Here is a 25,185-nt window from a genome sequence, read left to right as displayed (position 1 = left end):
ATGTATTTCATGCATAAGTGATGGTGAGATTTTCCAGCTAATTTTCCACAGAATTCCTGATCTAATGAGTATGAGATCTCACTCAGTTTTTGTTCATGTGCAGGTGTGGTTTTTCTTGGTGTTTTCTTGTTTTAGCTAAAATAGGTTATAGTGAGTCCTGAATTGGTCCCTGTACTCTTCTACTTACTCATTGTAGGAAAAGGAAAAGACCCTGGCCTCTTGTTTCCTGACCTCTGATGTCATGCTAGCCTGTAGTTTTGCCTCTGATAGCCAGGGAGTGGAAGTCAGATAACAGAAAACATTCCTATGCACAAAATATATGCAGAGGCTGCATGTGGAGAAAGGGGTTATTCTTATGTTTTGCTTCCAGGCTTTACTGCAGAACTTCTTCTTGTAAGTACAGAGAATTTCTTCTCGAGTAAGTGGAAGTGTTTGTTGATACTTCTCTATTTTTAACTGTAAGGGTGTGGGATTTTCATGTGCTCTGAAAAGACTGTCTTCTGTTAAGCACTGAGGCTGGGGAAGAGCACTGAGCATAACACATAGCTACTTGGGGAATAAATGCTCATGCTGTGTTTTCTGTAGCTTTCTATTTCTGAACTGCGGCAGGCTGGGGGGCTCCATATTGCAACTTGCCTCCTGGATCTTCAGAGCTGTAATTGCCTAAAGCAAGACCCAAGGATTACACGATTAGCCTTGTGGCTCAGCAGATTTAGTTAAACTGAGAAATGTGCATTAGCAGCTCTAATACTTAACGTTTATGCAATGGAAGAGGAACTTGTAACTCTAAGGAGCCTTACTTCCAATGAGAGGAAAATCTGTCTTTGTAAATGAAAATGTTAGTGAGTTTTTTTATGTAAGAACTCAGAAAGGTATTTTGTGTTGTTTACGTGATATAGGTAGGAGTGAGGCATTTTACTTCTCATGTAGAAGTACTCTGTACTACATGGGCTTTCTTTCTGGTTCTTGAACCAAAGCTATAGAAATTCCCGAATTATTTTGCTAAGCCTATTGAGAAATCTAGTAAACAGCAGAGGGCAATGGTAGAGAGCACTATTACTGCTTCAAATACTAATTTTTAGATACAGCAACAATAAAGAGAAAGAAATTAACAAAAAAAGGCACATAACTGAAAAAAGCTAAATGCATGGAAGGGTTTTCCTGATCCTTTAGCTTTCTGTGTGCTTGGGAAAACTGATTTGCGTGGGGAGCGAGGAGTCTGCAGTGCATTTTGCTCCATGGAAAATCACCTCCTGGCCGGTACCATGAGGACAACGGCAAAGGTGTTTTCCTGTTCATGCGTTGCTGCACCTTTCCATGCTCGTAGGATTATGGAGCAGATTAAGTTGATGTCCTCAGTGCTGTTTTATGTGGGTTATTTTTGTACACGGGAAGTGAAACGCTGCCCTCAGCTCACCAGAAGGGGCATGCTCCTTGTATCACCATTTCCACCACAACTTCCAGTCTTCTTCAGATGCCGAAGGGGACTTTCAGATTGTTTCACGTGTTTATTTACTGTCCATCTTGGCAAAAGCTGAGCAGGAGCACTCTTACCATTTGCTGCTGGGCAGCAGAGGAAATCCAGTTGAGCCAAGCTGGAGCCTCCTGTCTAGTTGCGAAGTTCCCCATCTTTCGGTGCAGATGCAGCATTAGCAGCTGAAGATCAGGAAATAGTATTTGGGTTGTGCAGTAGCATGATTCAGAGACAGGGCTTAATCCTGCAAAGATCATCACTCCGTGGCAGTCTGCTGATGTCCGCAGCGCGCTGCTGAGGAGGAGAGCTCCCAGCTCCTCCAAGGAAATTTCCCGGCTCGCCAGCCAGCAAAGTGATTCTAGATGAGAGTTAATAATTGATGGGAAAAGGAGAGGAACGTAGCGCTGCGGCTGTCCTTCATGCGTTCTTGTAGCACATGCTGGGTAGGCCTGTTATGAAGGTAAGCTACGTGAAATCCTACCAAAAGCTTGACTTGGGTCCCTTCTGCCTTCTGCCTGTAACTTTGCTATGTAGGTGATACGTAGCTGGGTAATACAGGAGGTACTTCAGTGTGGCTCATCTCCTCCTCCTCCCTTCCAGCTGTCTCTTTCCCTTCCCCCAGCTCAGCATGTGTGCACGTGGGAGTGTGTTTGCTTAGAAGGGGTGCATTTGTGTCATAATCTGCAAAAGCCTCCAAGCTGGTGGTGGTAGTGATGGATTTGGAGGGTATGTCAGTAGCTTGGAGGATTCCCCCCTTTTCTGAAAATCTTCTGTGTATCCTAATGACCTGATAACACAGAAATTACCATTATAATAATAAGCAAAAATAAGATTGCTCTAAAGTTCTGTAAAATACTAGAAACCAATTTCCAAGGTGGGTTGAGGCATTCACAGTGCAGTGGCATGGGACAGCTGTTTCTCTCTGAACTTCCTTCCTGTATAATTTCATGATGCCTTTCCTGAATCAACCAACACTCTTACGTGTAGGATCTCTTGGGCTGAAATCTTTGTAAACACTGGCAAGCATGTATGCTTTCTGGGTGCAACTATTTTGTTCCTTTAGGCGCTGCAGCTGGTGGTGGCCTGAATTGTACAGCCAGTGTGTCTTCCCTGGGACGTGCTCCTCACTTTTCCTCCCCCTCCATTTCTCTCATGTGGGAGCCAGTGCTGAACAGAAGAGAGCTGGGAGAGAATAATAGGGGAGAGGAAAGTGTGCTCTCTGCCTCTTCTTCAGTCTTCTTTTCACCTAACACGTGAATTCAAATTTTAGGCTTTTTGTGGTATCTAGATGATGCTTCTCTGTCAGTCACCAGTTCAGCAGAATACTGGGAACTTCTCATAGCAGAGTAATTTCTTAAACAGTTACTTGCCTGTGTGGTGACCTGTTTTGGCCTTTTAAATATTTTAGAATAAACTGAGGTTTAAAGGAGGTATGCTGAAAAGTGAGCGTAAGTGAGTGTAAGTGCTTAATGCTGCAGGTTGCCAAAAGCCGAGCCGCATGCTGTGTTATATCACAAGATGAGTCCTTGTGGACAGATATGTATTTTTCCTGTACTGGTTCTTTGATAGGCATGCTTTTAGAAATCAAAAACCAAATACCACCTGTGATCAGTTACAATACTGCAGGACACTCATTTCTTCTTGCTTTTAATTTGAGGCATCTGCCTCTTGAAAGTAAAGCTAATTACCCCTGCAGCACTCCTGCTTTGGGGAGCATGCTGTAATGGTCTGTGTGTGTGTACACACTCATACCATTTAGAGGTATTCTTTTGGAAGGAAATAGGTCGTCTTCTCTGTGCATTGTTATTGAAGACCAGAATTAAGCTTCAAAAACCTTCAGTGTGCTGCAATAGACGTGAAAGGATTAAAACGGGGATTTGAGGGGTAGCTTTTCCAGTAGCATAACTGGCTTTTTAAAGTTCTTTTAATTCTCTGCCTCTGTCCCCTCAGATGTTTAATATTCTTAGGCAGCGCAGTTCGTAGCCAATCGGCTCATGCTCAGCCACAGGCAAGAGACATTTATATTCCAGGGCTGCCTTCGCCTCCCCTTTGCTGCATTTCAGCCTTTCTGCTGAAGTTTCCCTCTACGTGATTCTATGAAAAGCAGCGTTAAATCTTCAGCTGCAGCTCCTGGCCGGCTTTGAATTCCAGCTGATGCGGTGAGTGAACGAGGCCCACGGCAAATGACACATGAGGAGAGGCTCTGCCTGGATAAATATGGTCGCTGCCCCTTCTTGTTAAAACGCGGCCGTCCTCTGAGCCGCGTCTCAAGTAAGCGGCGCAGGAGATCTCCCTGGAGTGGGAAGGCATTTCGGATCAGCCGAATATGTGGAGAGCTGGGATTGTTCTCGTAGCCGAGCCCGGAAAGGCGGAGTGAGGGCTCCCACAATATATACTGCCTGCCTTCCCGGCGATGTCGGCTCCGTGGCGAGTTAACCGTAAAGTCAAGAATGAAGGCGCTGTGAGGTCCGGCGACTCATTGTACCGCATGCTGTACTTGGTGAGCAGAGCTGCCGCGCGACGTGACTAGGAGAAGTAATTAGCAGCTAACGGAGTTTCCATGCTGTTTTAATTTTAGGGCTATGGATTCGAGGCTGAGCTGTAATGCACGTACCCCGTAGAGGCTTTTTGTTATTGTGCAATGTCATTAACGGCCCTGCCAGTGCATGAAAAGGTGCAGTTTGCCTGAGTTTTGTTTGGGAGGTCAATAGCTTTGAGCTTGCTGCCTGTTGCGGAGCAGAGGTGTTGCATGCAGTTCAAGAGGGTATTCTGTCTGATGCCCAGGCACCTGTATGTTTTTGAAAGGGGAATGCAAAGGGAGATCGGAGTCCAGTCTGACAGCTATAGGGCTGGCAGCCAAAACTCCTGTCTGTGGGCATTGTTAACACCACAATTAATTGGTGACCGTAAGGACTCGCTTCTCCTGCGTGGGAAGGGTGTGAGCTCAGCTCCTCTGCTGAGCCCCCTGCAGAGGAGGGGTTAACGTACCAGCAAGGTAAACTTTGCCTTACAGCCCAGTCGTGCAGGGACTCCGGCTCGTTTTAAGGTTGCCAGATGGGACTGCTGGCAGAATCGTGCCTGAAGTGTGAGGCTGTAATTCTGGAGAAATCCCAGTTCTGTAGTGGCTGGCAAATAGAGCTGGTGCTGGGAGATAAAGGGATGAGCTTCTGTTCCAGGCCTTCCCTGTCCTATCCACTTCCTTAGGAAAATGGGGACAAAGGTGCTTTTGTTCATACTGTTCGGGAGTTTTAAGCAGGCAGCTCTGTTCTGAACCTCACTGGGTGTGATACACACCTGCTTCCTGTCTAGCAATTGATTTTTCAAGTAAATACGAGGTAGAAAGGATCATGTTTGGGCATGAAACAGTTTGTTCAGTGAACAAACAACTGAACAGGTTTGTAAATGTGCTTGAGCCTTTTCATTTTTCATCCGTCTGGAGAGCACGGGATGAATGATGCTTGGGAAATGCACAAAGATGCGAGGCATGGGAGTGGCGAGGCAGAAGCCAGAGCTGGAGCTGGCTGTGGGAGAAGCCGGTGAGCATTTTGTGGAGTGTGCACATGTGGAGATAAGGCATTTAAAAGTCCTCTGGACTTCCTTTTTGGCCTATGGGTGTAACTATTCCCTCTAGGGCAGAGTCAGTGTCTGTATGACAGTTATCCAATTTTCAGCCACTTGTTAGTGTTTGGCTGATGTTTCATGGTGTAAGTGGATTTGCACTCTCTCTTTCCGGGTGACCCATCTTTCCTGGCAGCTTACTGCAAAAGCATGGTGAGCTGTCTGTGGGGTATCAAGCGCAAACTGCTTCAAGCACTTCATTTATTTTTGGAGTTCGATTCCATACCATATTTCTTACGTTGCAACTGGTTTTAGTTGTACACTTGGCTCTTAAAATAAAGTGCCACTGGGTAAGACTTCCTCACCTATTTTTTCAAGAGGTATTCTTAACAAAGCTAAAGGAGGTTTTCAGAGGAAAACCCTCCATATTGTGGGTCTCTGCAGGCTTACATTAACAACTATTAACTGTCAGCTCTTTGTCCCTTCCCAGCAGAGCAGGTCGCTCAGGCAGGCTTTTTTGGCTGCACTGAAGCCAGGCGTTAACCTACTGTGCTTTTTGGATTCAGAGCTGTTGAAATCAAGATGACACACGTTGAAATCTAATGCAAACTGAAGGTTTGGGTATGCTTTGTACTTAAGCGTCCAGCAAACATAGGTGGAACCTTGATCAGAAACAAAAGGAGGAGTTGCTTTGACTAATAAATCCAATGACGTGTTCCATTACCAGAGCTGAATTAATTAAAAAATGGATTGGTTCAACTCCTTTTTTTTTTTTTTTTCTTACCCCACTTTTCCTTTCTGCTTGATACAAGCTTAAATCTAAGATACTGAAGATGAATACTTTTCCTTTAGGAAACTGTGTCCAGGAGGCATTTTTGTGTAGACAGCTACAATTAGTTCATTGTTTACAGCTGTGTCCTGAAGAAAATTACCCTTTGCATAACAAGACAGCTTGTGGTGGTAAACTTGGGTGAGCATTTACAGCCATAAGGTACCTTTAGGGAAAGGAGCTGTATTGTGGAAGGAAATCCCTTACTTGTCACAAAAAAAAACTGTTAATGTTCCTCTCAGGATTCATGGCTGTGTAGCCTTGTAGGTGAACTTAGATGAAAACAGATGTGTGAGCAGGCTACGCAGCCCAACCGATGTGGAACATTTTTGGCATGTGGTCATCAGAAGATGTGGGGTGGTTCAGGCTCCTGGTGCTGTTGTTGCTACTGCCTGGTGGGAGTCATCTCCCAGGGGACAGGGCTCTGTCTCCAAACTGTAAGGTGATGGGTATGCTTGTTTCTGCTCCTTTTTTTCTTTTTTTTTTTTTCTTCCCTACTTGTCCCCATTTCTGCCCTCTGCCCCATATCCTCTGAACAGGAGAATTTGGGGTAAGTTCAGGAAGTTTCAGTGTGGACTGGAGGGATGTAGAGGCATTGCTGGAAGTCTGTAAATCTGGATTAAGATACCGTGGCAGGATTAAACACAGAAGGTTAGAGAGGTGTGATCAAGTAGAGCAGCTCCTTTCCCTCCCTTGCCCTCATCAGGTCTCAGGGAGGGGAGGAGACAGGGCACGCTGCAGCGTTAGCAACCCTAGAAGCCTGGGGCTGTCGTCATTGACACCGGAGACTGTACCTGCTCCAAACTTTTCAGTGAAATGAAAGATGCAAGTAGGAGATCTAACTAGAGGAGGTGAAGAGAGGATATTTCTCTTTATATAGAGTCAGATGATTAAACATTAAAGAAACCAGCTAGGTGTAGCAGCTCTGGGGAAAAAAGGAAAAAAGAAAATGATTTACGGGGAGGAATTTCACCCTGCAAGGCGTGTTTCCAGATCAGAACAAAAATACAGCTACTTTCCAAAAGGGCTTGCATTTCAAGCCTTAGGCTTTGGTTACCCTGATGGCTTTGCTTCCCCCAAAAACAGCTGAAAAGGTTTCTGTCTCCGCGTTGTCTCCTTGGCTCTGCTGACACAGCCATTCATTCACAGGACTGCTGCAGACTAGATCAGGGAACTGCAGAGGGCTGGAGTGTTTTGTTTGCACAGTCATTTTTAGTTCTCAATTCTTGGGCCCATTTGTTTGTTTCAATTGCAAGTGCTGGACAAGCCTATTAAAGTTCATGCTCATCTGAAACCAGGAATGGTACTGAACAGCACTTCAGTTAACTTGGATTGTGCATTTTTTTCCCTTATCCTGGGTCACTGAAAGATAAAGTAGACAGATGTATGAAATGATGTCTACACTTCTGGACTTCAGCGACTTATTAAAAAGCCTCCAAGCTGCAACTGTGTAACTGCAAAGGCTTCTCAACTCTATTGTTCGTTTAGCTCTTGCCTAAGATATTACCTCTAGCCTTTCTTCTTTTTAAAGAGTACAGAACAGGTTGCTGCTTTCTGTCGCAGTCTTCATGAAATGAACCCTTCTGATTCAAGTGCTCATCCTCAGGAATTCACAGGACCCCAGCTGGCCACCATGAGACAGCTCACAGATGCGGATAAGCTGCGAAAGGTTATCTGTGAACTTCTTGAAACAGAGCGCACCTATGTCAAAGTAAGGGATCTCAATGTGTCGGTTCAGTCTGCTAATGTTTCTTCTTCCAGAAAACTTTGGTAACCTCTTCTCTACTTCAGATCCTATTTTGTGTATCTCTTGTCAATTTACCTCCAATTTTATAAGCTGTCACTAGAATAATAACTTAAACAGATCTCTGAAATAAGTAGGCATTCAGAATTCATTCAGTCATTTTGAAATAACTGTGGTTGGTATGCAGAAGAACAATGTTCCACAAGATCCATGATTTTGTGGGTAACTATGTAGATGTTTCCTTTTGCACAGTCGTAAATTCTGTGAAATTTGACTCTTGTTTTATATGTGTGGAGGAAACATCCATAGGCTTGGAAAACTGTGATCTTAGCCACTTCAATAAATATTCAGAAGCCGTTCAAGAAACCAACACGGGAATCTTTTTCTGATTTTGTAGGACTTAAACTGTCTGATGGAGAGATATCTGAAGCCTTTACAAAAAGAAACGTTCCTCACACCAGATGAGGTATGTTAACTGTTCCTTACCTTTTTGCTAGATAGCTTACATGCACACACTACTCCGCTTCACTAGACTTGATGTGCTAGTCCCAGTGAGCTCTATAGAGAAATTTAGAATTCCACTTCTAAAACGGTTGATTGAGCAGCACCTTTATGCTGTGCTTTTATTTTAATACATTATACAATAATGGATAGTGTTTTTTAGCCCTGACATCACACGTTATACAACTGGACTGAGAATTAATGAAGTTCTAGAAAACACGATTAAGCTGCAAAGTGATCTTAACAGTGATACTTTGAGCATGTTGCTTTTTCTTTTTTTCTCGCATTAGCTGGATGTTCTCTTTGGGAATCTGACTGAAATGGTAGCGTTCCAGGTAGAATTCCTGAAAACTCTTGAAGATGGTGTAAGGCTGGTTCCAGACCTGGAAAAGCTTGAGAAAGTTGAGCAATTTAAGGTAATCTCATTATTTACACTCAGAGTAGACTTACATTTTGATGTTGTACATAATGATGAAATATATCCTGGAAATTGTCCTCTAACACGCTTCATTATATTTGTGTTTTCTACTGTCAGTCTGCCTGTGAAAACTTACATCTATACACTCGAGACTAATTGTGGGCTAATACTGGGACTGTTTGAAGAACATCCCATGGTGATTGATTGTACTTCATGTTACATTTAACTGTGTGGAGCACTAGGAATGTGTCACGCCATGTGCTTTGAGATGCTATTCTTGCCCTTCTGTGAGATGTCTTGTCTCGAGCTGTAAGGAGAATCTAGAAATGGAATATTACATAAAATCTTTGTTCTGACAAGCCTGATGTAGTAGTTCAGAAACCCATTAGAGCTACGGTTCAGAACATAAATTGAGTTCTGCATCTAGTTTTTTTGTGCATAACAGAACTATATAGCAAGTACTTCTGAGTATCAGCACCTGTGCGTGAAAAGTAGAAGTGTAAACTAAGGGCATATATACTTCATTAAAAATATATATGTATATTTTTTCTCCTATACATGTATTTTATTTTTTTTCCCAATTCAGCTTTTAAATATTTAAAGGGAGCTTATAAAAAAGATGGAGAACAACTTTTTGCTCAGATAAGCGGAGTACATGACAGGACATGGGGGAATGTTTTTAAGCTAAAAGAGGGAAGGAGGAAATCCTTCACTCAGAGGGTGGTGAGGCCCTGGCACAGGTTGCCCAGAGAAGCTGTGGATGCCTCATCCCTGGAGGTGTTCAAGGCCAGGTTGGATGAGGCCCTGGGCACCCTGACCTGGTGGGTGGCATTTCTGCCCATGGCAGGGGGTTTGGAATTGGATGATCTTTAAGGTCACTTCCAACCCAAGCCATTCTATGATTCTATGACGTGTGGAAGTAGTAATTGTTTTATGTCTTCCATAGTTACGTACTGAATTTATGGCAAGTAGCTAATATAGCGCTTAGTCTTTGGGGAATTTTACCCATGCTTTGACAACTCACCTTGGCAGAGGACGGGATATTTTGATGAATAATAATAATTCCATTGGGATTGCTCTTCAGCTAACGTGTAGCCCTGGAAGAACTACAGAAATAAGTTTGTGTGTGTGTGCATGCAATTTTTGCTGTCAGGTGTTCATTTAAAATCAGCATCAATCCTGAATGCTGCTGTCCTAACTAGAACACCGCTTTTGTTTTGTAGGACACATGCCCTTAATGGGGAATGCAAATACACTTTTAGTGGTAGAAGCCTCTGTAATCAGTGCTTGGACCTTTAAGAGAGAAACTGGGAAGAATCCTCCTTATGGAGAGAACTGTGTTCTGAGTACTGCTTCTTCTACCTCTTTACAAAAACGCATATCAACTTCATTTTCACTTCTGTCCTATGGGCATAGTCTGAAAGCAGCGTGCAAAACAGAACTTTGGGGCTTGGTTTCAGTTCTGTAGTTTGTTTCTTTCTGCTGACTGTAGGCAAGCTGTCTGTGTGTTGTCTCATTCCCTCACACCCCATTCTGTCTTCTTCCTTAGTGGGCAGGAGAGCAAAGGCAGAAACACCTGAGGGAAATATTGTTTGGCCCATAAGACAAACTCTTTTTCAGCAGCGTGGGGACCTTGCTGTGTTTGTGCAGAGGGGTGCTAGTCCTGCTTGCAGTTCCTCTGATCCACTGAGAAGCTGGATATATCTAGTCCTTCCTATGGCCATTATTTAAACAAGAAGGTTTTAAGCTCAGGCGTTTAAACAGTTGTGGAGCTGTGAACCTAGTTCCCTGTTAGTCGATGTGTCTCCAGATCAGCCTGACTGGGAACACGGATAACTAAGTCAACAACGCAGTCTGTATCAAGGCTGGATTCAGGCACCGAGGCTGGTCCTATTTTCTTCTAGGTAGTGTGAAAATACTCTAAAAATGCAGTGTCTGTCATTTGAAAGTCAAATGGAAATGCTCCATCCCACTCCTGCTTCTCTCCTATTCCCCTATGCTTCTACCCCATTATACAGGTCAGAGGAAAAAAAACATTCTAGCTTTTTTTTTTCTTTTTTAATCCTAGAAAGTGTTATTTTCCTTGGGTGGATCCTTCCTCTACTACGCCGACCGTTTCAAGCTGTACAGTGCCTTCTGTGCCAGCCACACAAAAGTCCCAAAAGTACTGGTGAAAGGTAAGAGCAGTGTGATGGTCAAACAGACCAGAAAGAGATGTGGCAGCAACACATTGGTCTGGGCTGTTTTGGGCTGCTGTGGGGATGATGAAATGTGACTACTGTGCACCAGAGACCACGTGGAGAGATTTGTGATGGAGGGGTGGGAGCATGTGTGCCTGGCTGCTCTCCAGAAGTCCTTGCAGTGGTGTGAAGATAAGTCTGTCTGTCCTGACAGGCTCACAGAGCTCCGTGTCATGGATGTTCTTAGACCACCACTGATGTAATGATATCCAAGTAGCTCATTACAAGAGGTGGTTAACCTTGCATGCAGTTTTTCCTCAACTCATTTTTTATTCTCCCCCAAATTGTCTGATTTCTCTTCAATCATATGGGGAGTGAAAAGTCTTCATAATCAGGCAATGTGGCCTGCACTAATGGATCACTGTGTTTTTTGGAGCCAGAGGTGGTGATGACCTCTGGTTCCTCTTAGGGTATGTGCAGTGAATCCATGCTTGTCATAATCCCATCGAAGCTCCAGCAAATGTGGTTGAATGCTGACAGCTGCTAGGAAAAGACGAGCCTGGGACACTGTTTTATGGAAGCTGTCTAAATGTTTTAACTTCGCCGTGCTCTTTCCCCTCTCTTCTTCTTCTTGCTTTCGATCCAATTTGCCTGAGAAGTTTACACGTACAAATTCCTAGCTAGCAGAGCTTGGCTTGCTGAGTTGGAGATGAATGAACTATGGTTTGGCTTATAAGTGCTCACCGCCCCCCTTGCCTTGCAGTGATGGTTTTTGTCCCATAAAACTGCTAATCTCTCAGAGCTAGCAATGCTTCATGCAATTCATTTCTGGCTGAGATGCTGCATAAACAGATGGTTCCATTTGTAGGAGCTCTGCCATTAAGGGGGGAGATATCCCAACATCTGGATGTCTGTCAATACAAAGGTTTTTGTGGGTTGTTGGTTGGGCTGTTCGTTTTTTTGCTGTGCAGTTTTTTTCATATCTTCTTGTAAACGTTCATTTACCATGCTGCAAAGAATAGTTGGCAGCTCTGTGGAATACATGAATTAATGATTTGTTGCTAGTCACGTTCATGCGTCCTTTTGGCATCTGTTTCACCGTAATGTTAAGGGCATAGACTAGGTAGTTCTGGCGATTTTTTTTATTTTTTTCCTTACTGACTATATTTGTAAATGAAAAATGGTTGAGCTTGAATTATGACACAAACAGAACTTCGTATTTGATTTCGGAGTTATAAATCTCTTTAAAAGCCTGGCAGAGTATTTTAAGTGTAATTTAGTGTCCTCAGCTGAGGTACAGGTGACTTTTGGATTTGAAATTGAAGTTGCCTTATTAAAGTGGGTGACTGCCTGAGGGACGAAGCAAAAAACAGTCAAAAAAGAAAACCACCCAACCTCAGCAGGGAATGTGGCTCCCATTAAATAAGTTCTGGGGAACTGTTTCTGCACTGAATAACTTGTATGTCTAAAAATGCCACCTTATCCATGCTTCCCTCCCTGTACAAATTTATGTTCTAGTAGAAGGAGCAACAGGGGAAATAGTATTTCTAGAAAGTCAGTAGCAGTAAGGTAAAAAAAGATGATAGCAATCAGGTACCCAGTCTGCCTGCGCTCTCAAAATAAGATGTATAAATTTACTGCCTCCTGCCTCCTTACTAGCTCTTGATTTATTTATTGTTGTTCCTTAGTATTGCATTTTAATGTTTAATGATACAAAAAAATAAACACAAAAACCAGACTTGCCAATATTATGGGTATACCTGTCAGACTAGACTCATGATGACTGTGGCTTCTTACAAATATCCAATTGAGCCTTTTCTTTAAGGAAGCAGGTGACTGAAAGAATTTATGCTTCTCTAAAATAGTTTCAGGGCCAGAAATACCATGGATAGTGAAATCAAAAACTGTGTATTTTGGTACAGTGTGTAGGTGCTTGATATTAAATCATAGAATCTCTGTGGTAAAGTGTCAGTAGCACAAAACCTCAAGTGCATAAATCCAGTAATGTGGATCTGATAAATCTGCAGTTCCTTGCAAAATGTCTATGGATAAATGAATTTAAAGCCAGAATAATCACTTTACCGGGGCAGCTGTTGTTATTTCCACTTTACCCAGTAGCTTCATGTTAATCTTCTAGCCAAGACAGACACTGCTTTCAAGGCGTTTTTGGATGCTCAGAACCCCAGACGGCAGCACTCCTCCACGCTAGAGTCTTACCTCATCAAACCCATCCAGCGGATACTGAAATACCCTCTCCTGCTGAAGGAGCTCTTTGCTCTGACAGATGTAGACAGCGAAGAACATTATCACCTTGATGGTAAGGACCTAAATTACATTCCTCTTCCCTGTTTAAACTCTAAGCCCTTATCCTATCCTTCTTCTCAGAGGTTTAAAAATATATATTTTTTTCTTTTCCTTGTTCTCTCTCTCTTCCAGTGGCCATAAAAACAATGAACAAAGTTGCCAGCCACATTAATGAAATGCAGAAAATCCATGAAGAATATGGGGCGGTGTTTGACCAACTCATAGCAGAACAAACGGGGGAAAAAAAGGAGGTAACAAATGATCAAATTTAGAAGACATAGGCTGATATTTTGGTGTCTGTATCATGAACCTTAAATTTTATCAAACCGCTTACCTTTCCTGTTGTGTCATTTCAGTAGGTCCTGGTGCAAAACGGTAAATTCCAATCCAATTCAAAAACTGCTTCTCCATGTACAGTGCAGTGATTGGGACCAATGTAAAGAACTGGGTTAATTCTCTTTGAAGGTTGTGCTTTGGTCAAAATCCCAGCCCAACATGTAGTTTAATTTTTTTTGTCCCTCTTGGCACTCCTCGTTCCACATAAACAATCTGAGTGGACTGCTGTGCTGAGGCAAGTCAGTACTTAATTGTTCAGTCACTTGAAAGATATCCAAGTGTGAGATCCAGTCTGTGAGAAACTACTGTTGCTGATTTAGAAACTGTTAGTGGGCTTGATGCATGACAGAGCCCTGGGCTTTGGTCTTGATCTCACAGAGCGCATGCTGAAAAGTGTGAAGGTTGAATGTGGCTCAGCCTTTGGAGACCATCTCAGAAACCTGTGGAAGATATCTTGAAGATTCAAACTGAGACCTGGACCTCCCCATTTACTGACTAACATGTAGGCTTGCAGTCCATCAGTGCAGTGAAGGACAGTGGTGGGCAGTAATGGGCAAGGTCAGGGGAAACTTGAGAAAGATGGGGAGATGTGCTGCAGAGCCGATGTGAGCTGTGATATGGGTGAATGCTGGAGATACATGACCATATGAAGTAATGGTTGTGGGATTTTGCCACCGATTGGGATGAAGATCAAGCCTAAGAGTCATTGGGTAAATACAGGGCACAGAGATGACTAGGATTGAGTGGTCTGGTCTTGGGGAAGTTTTGGGGTGTGTCTTGGGCACCATCTTCTTTGGGGAGAAGCAAATGGAGGGTAGGGGGCAGAGATCAGGTGCCTTTGTCAAACCTTTGCTGATGCTGGCAAGAAGGATTGGAGAAAGCATGTCAGGACTTCTGTTGGCAGAGCAGTTGTGCCTTGGTGTTCATGTGGGAGAGGAGATGACAAACTTCGTGTTTGCTCTTGTTATCAGGGAGAGTTCAGATTGTTCTGCTGGTGCTCTCTGTGGTATTCTTTTGCAAAAGGCAGACTTCACAGAGAGAATGGGGGGAGAAATTGTGTAAGATGACCCCTAGACTGGGAATAGCCCTTGACCTTGTCACTTTGGGAGATCAGAAGTCCGAGTGAAAGAGCTGGTTGCTGCAGTGACGTTAGGATGCATCTCCCAACAGTCGTTCTGAACTCATTTATTAGTCCATTACCAGCAATGTGCCTTCCTCAGGTGAAACTTTGGGGAAAATCAAGAACCACGTCAACTGTTGGGGGGAGGAAGCTGCTGGGACTGCTTTACCTGGTGTTGTCTTTGAACTATACCCCAAACTGTGTGTGTGATGGGGTTATGCTTAAATGTTCGAACAAAATAGCAAGAAACTTGTAAAGGAGAAGATGGACAAATGAGCAGGAAAACATAAGGAAAACATCTGATGTGGCTTTTCTGTTCCTTTGTCTTTTTTGCAAGCCATGACTTCCTATAAAAGAGAGATCCAGGCTCTCAGTCTGTCTTTTCCTAATCTATGCCCACCAATTAAAGATTTACGTGCATCTAATGCCAGCTGTCAGAGTCTGTTTGCACATACATGCAGTCATCTGGTTAAGTATCTTATTCCAAAAATTACTTGTGTTGTTTGTTTATTTGAGAATCAAGTCCAGGGAAGTTTTCTTGAACTGATGAAAGCTTTGAACTGAAACACTCTGTGCATATGTTTGTGATTGGCAGGTTGCAGACCTTTCTATGGGGGACTTGCTCTTGCATAATACCGTGATATGGCTTAATCCGCCTGCTTCCCTAGGGAAATGGAAGAAGGAACCTGAGCTGGCAGCATTTGGTTCGTATCCTAGTAATTTCATTTCAGATGTTTAAAAGACTGTCTAATGTGCCGTAGCAGATATTTGTTGAAGGTAGTTGAGCATTGCCTTCTGCAAGGTTGGCTGGAACTTAAAACTGTATTTGTCTCTTTGTCATGGTCAAATTCTGTTCTGTGTTGATCTAACTCTGCTGAGTAATTTGGAGATGACTGCTATAATAGTGAAAGAGTTTCTTCAACTTGTATCCAAAGCTATAAATTGAGAGCTATGCAGAAAGGTATTTCTCGTATCTGAGAAGATATATTTCAGTAATCTGATGGATGCCATCTAACTCTGCTTCACATCCTGTTGGGCAGGGTTGGGGCTTGAAGAGGCTCTCCCTTTTCTCTCCATGCCTTTTGCCAAAAAGGACCTGAGCATTTAAATTTTAGGGGTCTTAAAGCTAAGCCAGGACTCCCAGAGAGTCTTGGAGTGATCTGTCTTCCTCCAAGAACTGTATCTTGGGTGGCCAAAAGAGAAATTGAAACAGTTTTTGGCATAGATTTGAAGGTCTTTCCACTGTATCAAACCACGGTTCTTTGGAAAGGTACATGAGCACTTATATTGGCAAATCATGCATTTGTTACTTTCAAAGTGAAGTCAAGTTTAGCAGTGTGTGCTAGGTTTTCTTTATTTGTTCCCAAACTTCTTCACACAATGAGCTTTTATGTCGCTATTTTCAGAAAGCCATGCTGGTTGGAAGGCCAGTGACTTTTGATTTATACCAAACAGCTTATGAATGAAGAATTTTTCAGCTTTGCTCTGAAGAACACACAAATACTGACTGCTTTGCTATAAGCTGGGAAATTGCCCAGTTATGCCTTGAAGCTGAGTAGCCTCATAAAAGATGCTAGGAATGTGCAGCAACTCTAAATACTCCAAACAGCTTTAAACTAGTTTAATAAAATGTCCAAAATAAAGTGTCTGTGCAATTCAATCCTAAAACAAGGGGTATGTTTGAGGCCTGACGAAAGAGAACACAAGGAAAACCAGAGTCTTGAAAGACAAATTCTAACTCCACGTGGATGTTACATGATAATAGAGAATCAAATTGCACCTCTGTCCACAAGTGTTGTTCACTTCCTAATTCAGTATTGACCACTGTTCCGCACCTGGGAGTGGTTCAGATTTCAAATTCTGCCTATGTGTGGTCTCACCTGATGACTGGCAGCATGTAGTTGGATGCTGCTCATTTGTCTGAGGTGGACTTATCTAGGCAGATTACTTTTGTTTAATTATCTTTTAATAGAACTGCTGGGTTTTGAACAGTTGTTCAGGTAACTGGCAGCTCTTAAATTACTTCAAGTCATTTGAAACTTGTGTTTGTGTGCTAAAGGCCATTGAGCTTGGGATTTTTGGTAGGATTACTCCTGCCTTCCCTCCCTGACTCAGCTGAGGGCTGTCTGAGGAGTTGAAAGGTCTGTGAGCTTGGGTGTGTAGGAGACCCGTTCCCAACCTTATTGACTACATGGCTTTTGTTTTTTAACTTTCTTCTCCAGTGTTCAAAACAGCTGTGGTCCTTGTGTACAAGGATGGTTCCAAACAGAAGAAGAAACTTGTAAGTTGTGTGAACTATTTCATTGATGCTGAGTATGTTTGTAGTTCTAGGATCAAGGCTTACTTTCCATAAAGCTGTGGTGTGAGTGTGCTTTTGCATATGTGGTCCTTGTCCTCTGCCACACAACTAAGGATTTGAGTAATTCTGAGTGGTGTGGCCTACTATTCAGTGCTTTGCAAGTGTTCGTTTAGTTTATCCTTTGCCCTCTGCTGGACTATTCATGTTGCCTGCAACATCCATTGTATGCCGTGGAGTTGATTTCCATGAAACAAGGTACCACCTTGAGCATGCCTCTTCTGTTTGGCTCTTTGACTCGTATGCACTGGTCAAACATGAGAGCTGTCGGTTGGTGTTCTTAGTGAAGCGTAATGTCTTTGCTTCAGTTCTGGCTATTAGTTTCTTCAAGTATAGCATGCAAGTGCTGGCTGCTCTCAGCTGAACTAGGTGTGCCTACACTGTATCAGTGGATCCTACTAGAATCTAGAATTAGAAGATAAAGCTAAGCTCGACAGTGAACATATGACTTGCTACAACAGGGAACACAGTTTATAGTATTACAGGAAACACTTTGATTCCCACATATGGCAAAAACCAAAAGTGTTATTTGAAATACTCGTCTTCTAAGGTTACCTGGACATGAAATAAGCTTGGAGTGACCAAAGCAAAACAAATGCAAAGTATGTGTTCAGTTGGAGGTGAGAATGCAAGATTAGTTGCAAAAAAATTTGAAGGTGTTGATAGGAGTTGATCGGTCTAATGGTTACTTTTGTCTGGAACTTAGCAAGATCTTTGTAGACAGACATTTCAGTGCTGCTGGTTACTAAAATGTTCTAGTGAGAAAAGAATGGCAACAGGCCTCTAGCTGGACACTTTTAGTGCAAAGCAATGGAGACCTTGGTGTCTGAATATCCTAAGGTATCTCATTTCTTAAGGGTATTTTGAAATTCTTCCAGGGAGGATCACATAGAGCTTCAATTTATGAAGACTGGGATCCGTTCCGCTTTCGTCACATGATACCTTTGGAAGCACTGCAGGTTCGAGCATTGGCAAGTGCAGGTAATGTTCCAGCTGCATGAATTTGGCAGTCTTTTTAATGTTTGTTTTGGGGATGTTCACTGATCACTGTTCGTCCTTAGTATGTGTGTATGCAGCTTTGGGGACCTGAGAAAGGAATCTAATAGCCCTGGAGAGAAAAGGGGCAGAAGCTCAAATTCTGTATCTGCCTTGTCAGTACTTTTTTGAAGGCAGTCAAGGTCCTGGGAAAACAGGACAAAGTTGTTGCTGACTCTGGTTCATTTTGTTCCTCTTCTAGAGTCTTGAAGGAAATCTTGCAGCTGTGAGAAAATAGGGCTAGTGAATTCTTTTTCTTGTGGTAGATGGCTTCATGTGAAAGTTATTGTTTAAAACTGAGATTTTTAACATATGATCCTGTTCTTCCACATAAGTGAAAGTGGGAGGAACGTAGGATGTAGCTGTTTGCAGAAGTTACGCCTGTAAAATGTGACAATGATATATGAAATATCTGAAGAGCTGTTTTTTTCCCCCCATGTTTTATAGGACTGAGTGACTGAATACAAAGTTCTACTAGATTTTAGCCAGTTCAGGAGTCTGTTTCATTAGCCACTTCCCCACTGCTGCCTTTCATCCATAAATTAATATTATTTTCAGTGTATAATTTGTTGTCTCAGACAGTCTTAAATTTTTTTAGGGTAGTGGAATAACTATTGTAACTGAGGCTTACGGTGAGAACCTGATGTATGAAGTGCTATTTATTTTTTGTTGCAGATGCAGAGACCAATTCTGTATGTGAGATTGTCCATGTTAAATCTGAGTCTGAAGGCAGGCCAGAAAGAACGTTTCACCTTTGCTGTAGGTAAGTGTGTTTCCAAATCTTCCAGCGGCAGCTGCATCTCTGCATCCCAGCTTGCCTATGTCATTTGTTTAAGGCAGTCTGGGAACAGCTGTTGAGGAAGTGAGCAGAGGGTGTTAGAACCTCGTTTCTGGCAGGCAGTTTCATAAGGTCTATTAAGATAAAGGCATGGATCTGATCAGCCTCGCACTTGTATGGGAATGTCCTTATTACAACTTTCCTTTCGCAATTTTACATCCAATTAAACTCCAGCATTATACTAGGTAGCCATTTGTGTGTCTTGTTCAGCTGGCCTTCCATGCCAACAAGTTCCAACCCCTGCTCTTAGGGCATTACCCTTTTCATAAATGAATTTTGTCTGTCTGTGTCATGGTGGTTGCCCTGATGTGTTTTAGGCTTCAAATCAGAACTTGGTACGCAAGGATGCCAGGGTCCAACGGAGCTGATATCAAGGCAGATCTCACTACTAGGTAGTAAAGATTTGCAGGACTGCTTCTTGGTGTGTGATTATGGGAGACAAACTGAGATTGAATCAGTCACTGTAGGTCAGTTTGATGTTTATCAGAGAAAGCAAAGTTGGTGGTTAGTATTGGAGGGAAAAGGAAGGCTCAAGGAGTGAATGGCTAAATGTTTGGTTAACATATAGAATATTTATTTCCTTGGATGTCTGTTGCAACTACTGTAGATTCAGCTTTGCCTTGTAAATACTGATTTAAATTGAATCTTCTCTGGGGAAATGTATGCCAGTCAGTCTTCAGTTTTAAATTACAGTACTGATTATTTTTTATCTTATTTACAGTGAGCTTTCAGCAGTTTGCAAGAGGTAACTCTGCCTCTTGTATTTTCACCTGTTTTTCAGTTCACCAGAACACAGGAAGGACTTTCTGAAGGCAGTGCATTCGATTCTGCGGGATAAACACAGAAGACAGCTTCTTAAAACCGAAAGTTTGCCCTCATCCCAGCAATATGTTCCTTTTGGTGGAAAAAGATTGTGTGCTCTAAAAGGTGCAAGGCCAGCCATGAACAGGGCAGGTACTGTAGGGCTACAGACTTTCAAGATCCCAGTAACCCCAGCACCATTGTAGGATGTGGTGTTATCTGATACTTGTGTATTAGGATTGGCATTCTCTCCTGTGTATGTAAAAACTGCTGTTTTTCCATGCTTCACCTCCTCGAGAGCCTTAAATTGCCTCTGTTTACCTTGCTTTGCACTCAAGGTTCAGCTTCAGAGAAGTCCTTCTGGCATGGAAGGAAGAAACAGGATTTCTGTCAATACCAATTGGCTGTGCACTTTAATCTGGAAATGGGTTTCAGCTGAACCAAACAGAAGCCCGCTGCATATTTCTTAAACAAAAGCATGTACAGAGTTCTCAAACTAACCCTAGCACTTTTAACTAAAATTCACTTGGGGGAGCTGATTTTTCTTGTGCGTGATGTGGTTTGGAGAGACAGCTTTGTATGTCCTCCGTTTTTAGCCTTTTCAGCTCTATTGCTAGAGGGCATGTACTTCTCACACTTTGAGAGGCATGCACTTGATGCATTATTTTTGTAATGGTCTGTCCATCCATGTATTTTCCTCCATGGATTTTCCATCCATGGATTTTCCTCTTCGGTTGACTTCAGGCAAAAGCAATGAGAAAATCCCAGGGAAAAGCAGCTTTCACTTTCAGAACACTAGATGATGGAGGGAAGAAACACTTGCTTCCAACTGAAAAATACACAGCACTGCTGCGTGTTTTGTTCTGGTCTGGTTTTTTCTGCTCATTAGATCCAGCAATGTAGACAACAAGGCTTTCTGTTCCTCTTCTGTAATAGGCTGGCCAGACCAATAACATTTGCAGCACGGCTTCTAACTTGAGGTGATGCTAGCCATCAGCCTCAGAGGCACTTAAAATGTTAAGTAAGAGGATTGAGAGGAGGACCAAAATGCATCTGTTTTACCACAGTGCTTCTTCAATCAGCCTGTGGGGTTGATGTGTGGATGCCAAAACTTACTTTAGTTCGGCTTGGCAGTGCATTTGCGTGATGAATTCTGCTGCAATTAAAATCTCCAGACTTTTCCCTATAGTTAAGACTTGCAACTGCTGAACTTGATGCATGTTTTGAGGGTCAGGGATATTAAAATGTAACCCTCGCCCCTCAAGCTGCTGGAGTTCAATGAATAAAAATTGCAAGTGCTGAGGCGCTGTTTAGTGGAAGGAGACAAACTATATAGCCTTGGAGCTCACCTGCTTGTGATGGAGCTACCTGTGTGCGCAAATAAAGTGCTGGAATGCCTTCAGGTCCTTTGGCTGCAGGATTCATCCCCTGCTTTGTCTCATAAGCCTCTTAGGAAAATGTTCCAACACGGGACATGTGAATTTGCTAATTGGGCCAGTTACAAAAGCTAGCAGACCAGCTGATGCTGCGTAAGGAACTTCTGAAAGGTGTCTTTGTTTCTCTTGTTTTTTCCTCCCTAGTAAGGAGAAAGTGTGGAAGGGAGTAGCAGAACCTGGATAGGAAACTTCCCCATAAATAAAGCAACAACGCCAGCACCTCCAGTACCGAGGTAGCTACTTGGAAACCTAAAATGTTGCTCCTAGCCAAGACAAAGCAATTGCCATGTCGGCCTGTAAGGCTAGTTGCGTTTTGCTGTGTACTGACAGCAGGGAGCTGCTTCTGAGAAGCTGAGCTGAACAGATGCACTTTGTGCTGGCTGGCTGCCTACCGCTTAGGAGGAACAGTAATTGTGGGCCATTATCCCAACTGTGGATCTGAGTAGCAGAAACTCCTTTTTCAGCTGGAGAGAGACCTGTGCCGAGGAGCTGAGTGAAGTAGGACTTGCCTGCAGGGAGGATGCTGAATGACTAGGTCATTCTTGGGAGTCTGCCTGGTTTGTGCCTAGCGGTGTTAAATAAAGGGCCCTTGGAAGACTAACTTTTTAAAGAGAGTTGTACCGTGTGTAAAAAGCCTCTGGGGTTTTATCTTTGTGTGTGCACAGTGTCAGCCCCAAGCAAGTCTCTTGGGAGGAGGAGGCGGCGGCTGGCCCGAAACAGGTTTACCATTGACTCAGATGCCGTCTTCACGAGCAGCCCTGAAAAAGAGCCCCAGCAGCCCACGCACAGTGGGGACACTGACCGCTGGGTAGAGGAACAGTTTGACCTTGCTCAGTATGAGGAGCAGGAGGACATCAAGGAAACGGACATCCTCAGCGATGACGATGAGTACTGCGAGGCCGTGAGAGGCGCCGTGGCCGACCGAGAGCTCCGGGAGCGGCTGCAGGCAGCCTCCATCACGAGCAGCCAGCCGTGCCGGGGAGACCGTGCGCGCCCGGCCATGGACACGCACGCCTCCAGGATGACCCAGCTGAAGAAACAAGCGGCCTTGACTGGCATCAACGGCGACGTGGAGGGCCACGGCGAGGAGGTCATCTGGGTTAGGCGTGAAGACTTTGTTCCCAGCAGGAAACTGAACACGGAGCTCTAAACCGGTCCCCTTCCCCGTCTGGATGCGTAGGTCTCCCCGTCCTGCCCGCCCTCCCGCCCGCCCCCGGCACACCGCCAAGAGCCGATCCCCGTAGATTGCACACTTGCACACACCATTTCGGCAGCTGAATTGGTCCAAAGCCATGCGGCCACACTCTAGGCAACTGTAAAACGCTCAAAACTTGGAACGGAGTAAGCTTAAGGTCCTGTCTTACGTTACCAAGGGCTTTCACACTCTTTTATTTATTCTAACATAATCAGGGGCTGAAATTAAGTATGGGGAGAACATCATCACTGGAAAACAAATTACCCTGGATGTCTTAACCTACGTGCAGCAAACTAGCTTATACAATAGCACAACGAAAAAAGGGTTTTATAACCGTAAAGCATCAACCGTAGGTTCATCTCCTTAATGAGGAAACTGCCTTTTTAACGTGTACAGTTGCAGTATTCTTACTACTTTACCCTCTTTAAGTGTAAGAGAATATACATGTATTTTAGGGATGTGTGAGGAAAGGTTTGGGATTTATGTTGTGTTAAGTCCTCTTGGTCTGTGGCTGGTCTAATTTAATGTCAATGTTGGAAGCTCTAGTTTTGCATAATGTTATAAAGATGCCAAACTCTCTTAAGAGACCCGAATTTAACACTTGAAGAAATATTTTTTTGTATTTTACCTGAGATGCAGGGGCACAAAGGGATAAGAATTTTACAGTGTTAGCTTAGCTCCACGTCTAGGATACGAGGCTAGCTTTTTGCAGAGGGTTAGGAAAGGTGGTTTTTATATTAAAATATGAACTGGAAACTCTTATTTAGGTATAACTTTCTTCAGGAAAAAGGATTACTGTATATGTTTGAGACTGGAGTTTAGTTAGATAATAAAAAGAATAAAACGGCATGACCGAATTGTAGTGGAGCAAACCGATCTATGGTGTAACCTCGCTGGAGCTAGTGCAGCAACATCATGGATTCATTTGGTCTGCTTTCTCTGACACAGTTTGGGCATAGGGGACAGGGAATTCATGGCCAAAAAACTGACCTCATCCACTCTCCTGCTGTGGGTGAAACTAGTGTATTTTCATTCCTTTGTAAAAGCTTTTCCACTGCAATAGAATATGAGTAAGTTCTAAACAAGCAAACCTCTTTAGCATTTTAAATCTTTTATTTAAGCATCTAAAACAGGGTAAAATGTGACTAAAAAGGTTTTTAAGTAACTTCCAAATACAAAACACAAAATAGCACTTTTTTTTTTTTAAGATTTATATAGCTTTTCCCATTTCAGTTTCACCTATGGAAAAAAAAAAGGAAGATTATATGAAGTTTTCTTTTTTTGGTATCTGTCGATGTTTGACACATCGGTAGGTGCTTTGAAAACCTGAAATTTTATAATAGCTTTAGGATTATATTTTATAAAATCCACTCTGACTATATTTTAAAACATAATGAGAATTATTCCCCCCGAAATCCATCACTGTCTTTGTGTCCCAGCTAGCATTCCTGCCTTGCCCCCCACCCCCTTTCTGGTTTCTGGTGCACTATACTTGTTCTTACGATAGCTTTCTCTCTTAACTTTTTGCTATCCTCTCATTTCTTTTCGTAAAAGCTTTAGAAAGGTTTCTATACCCTTTGTATTATCACGCCATTGTTTTATATCATCTACCTGTCAGTTGTGTCCCAGCATACTAGAAAAGCAGAGGTTTTAGCTGTCCTGTGCTGTACCCAGCGGAATACAGTCAGTTCTGGAATACTGGAAGGCTGGTACTGGAAAGGTACCGTTGTTCTTGTACATAATGTCATGACATGTCTATGTCAAAGGTTCTTATATATTTCTTTTATAAGCTGAAAGAAGGTCTATTTTTATGTTTTTAGTTCTATGAATGGAACGTTGTAAATGCCTGTCAGAAATAAAATACTGGAGGAAAAAAAAAGTGGTATGTGTACATGTGTGCTCCGAGATCAGTGAAGGCAAGCAGGAAGCATGTCTTAGGACAGACGAAGCTGTCAGGATCACTCTCCCTGCTTTAGCAGCCTGGAGGGGAGTCTCTGTCGTTCATGTTTCCACCCTTGATGCTGTGTGCACGCTCTGGGTCCTGTGTGAGTGTCCCCTTGGAATGGGCTCACCTGGCTGCAGCTTTCAGCAGAGCCCTCAGCTCTGCTTTTGTGTAGTCTGTAACAAAACAAAAAAATCCCTTTAGTGGGAGCACTGACTTTTAAAGCAATGTATTCAAATCTAACTACCAGTGCTTTTCCCCAAACGTGTGAAACTTCATCTTCTAACGAAACAAGAGTGAAAAGCATGCTAATGCTTGCTTGTGAGATTACCTGAGAACAAATGTGAACAAGTATGAACTTTTGTTTCAAAAGCCATAACCTCTCTTTAATGTGTGCCGTGTTTGGCCATGTTCACATGTTCATCTTCTCCGTGGTTTAGTTTTTACTGGCTACTGCAGTATTTCCAGCTTTCAGACTGTATACAAAGGGCTCGTCCCACTGCAATAGCATCACGCCTTGCATCAAAAATTAGTATTATGTAGCTAATTTATCTCATATTAGACCTTACACAGAGGGTTTGATAGGTGGAAAGTGGAAAGCTTCAGCGTAGCTCTTGTATTCCCACCTGCCAGCCTCCGGAGCTTAGGAAAGACGTGAGGTCTGAACTGTGCAGGCCTAACGTGGGTGGGTAGGGCTCAACTCATGCCTTATAGACGTGAGAGTTGCCATTTTCCTTACTATATCCACAGCCTGTTATGCCTGATTCTTTTTCTGTGATGCTCACAAGAAACGTAAATAGGCCTTTAAAATAAAAATAGGAGTGGGTGGGGGGAGGAAGTAGCAAATTTTAGGAGAATTTCCTTGATACTGGAGGAGTTCTCCAGTCTAGCCGTGGCCACTTGTTTGGCCAAAGCTGGTCCCTTTGGGGCACTGAATTGTAAGTGTAAGGATCCCACCATGGGTAAGAGACCACCGTTTTCTGCAGACTGGCAGGAGCTTCCCTGGCCCACGGGTGAGACCCTGGATCCCATCTTTAGGGGAGCTAAGACTCCAGCTCAGTCCTCTGCGGAACAAAGACTCCTCACGTACGGGCAGTTTGGTTGTCTGTGTAGCTTCT

General features: G+C 43.2%; 1 protein-coding gene across 13 annotated transcripts in view; it reads left to right on the top strand.

The window, feature by feature from the left end:
- The window catches only part of TIAM1 (TIAM Rac1 associated GEF 1), a 147,015-nt gene extending 123,011 nt beyond the window's left edge, over positions 1-24,004 (top strand). For 8 of the 13 annotated variants that reach the window (XM_035315597.1, XM_035315594.1, XM_035315598.1 and 5 more), the window contains 12 exons: positions 7,393-7,572; positions 8,003-8,071; positions 8,397-8,522; positions 10,593-10,701; positions 12,842-13,021; positions 13,141-13,259; positions 15,060-15,168; positions 16,687-16,745; positions 17,699-17,801; positions 18,531-18,618; positions 19,475-19,647; positions 21,596-24,004. In XM_035315597.1, the coding sequence (XP_035171488.1) occupies positions 7,393-7,572; positions 8,003-8,071; positions 8,397-8,522; positions 10,593-10,701; positions 12,842-13,021; positions 13,141-13,259; positions 15,060-15,168; positions 16,687-16,745; positions 17,699-17,801; positions 18,531-18,618; positions 19,475-19,647; positions 21,596-22,080 (1,800 nt within the window). In that variant the 3' untranslated portion in view covers positions 22,081-24,004. Of the gene's footprint in view, positions 1-3,707; positions 3,975-7,392; positions 7,573-8,002; positions 8,072-8,396; positions 8,523-10,592; positions 10,702-12,841; positions 13,022-13,140; positions 13,260-15,059; positions 15,169-16,686; positions 16,746-17,698; positions 17,802-18,530; positions 18,619-19,474 lie in introns of those variants that run through there. The other 5 variants (XM_035315601.1, XM_035315600.1, XM_035315604.1 and 2 more) reach the window with 4 other exon arrangements.
- Positions 24,005-25,185: the final 1,181 nt, after the last annotated feature.

This window comes from Oxyura jamaicensis, chromosome 1 (genome assembly GCF_011077185.1).
Source record: "Oxyura jamaicensis isolate SHBP4307 breed ruddy duck chromosome 1, BPBGC_Ojam_1.0, whole genome shotgun sequence".
Taxonomy (NCBI): Eukaryota; Metazoa; Chordata; class Aves; order Anseriformes; family Anatidae; genus Oxyura; species Oxyura jamaicensis.
This window is presented reverse-complemented; position numbering and strand designations above follow the sequence as displayed.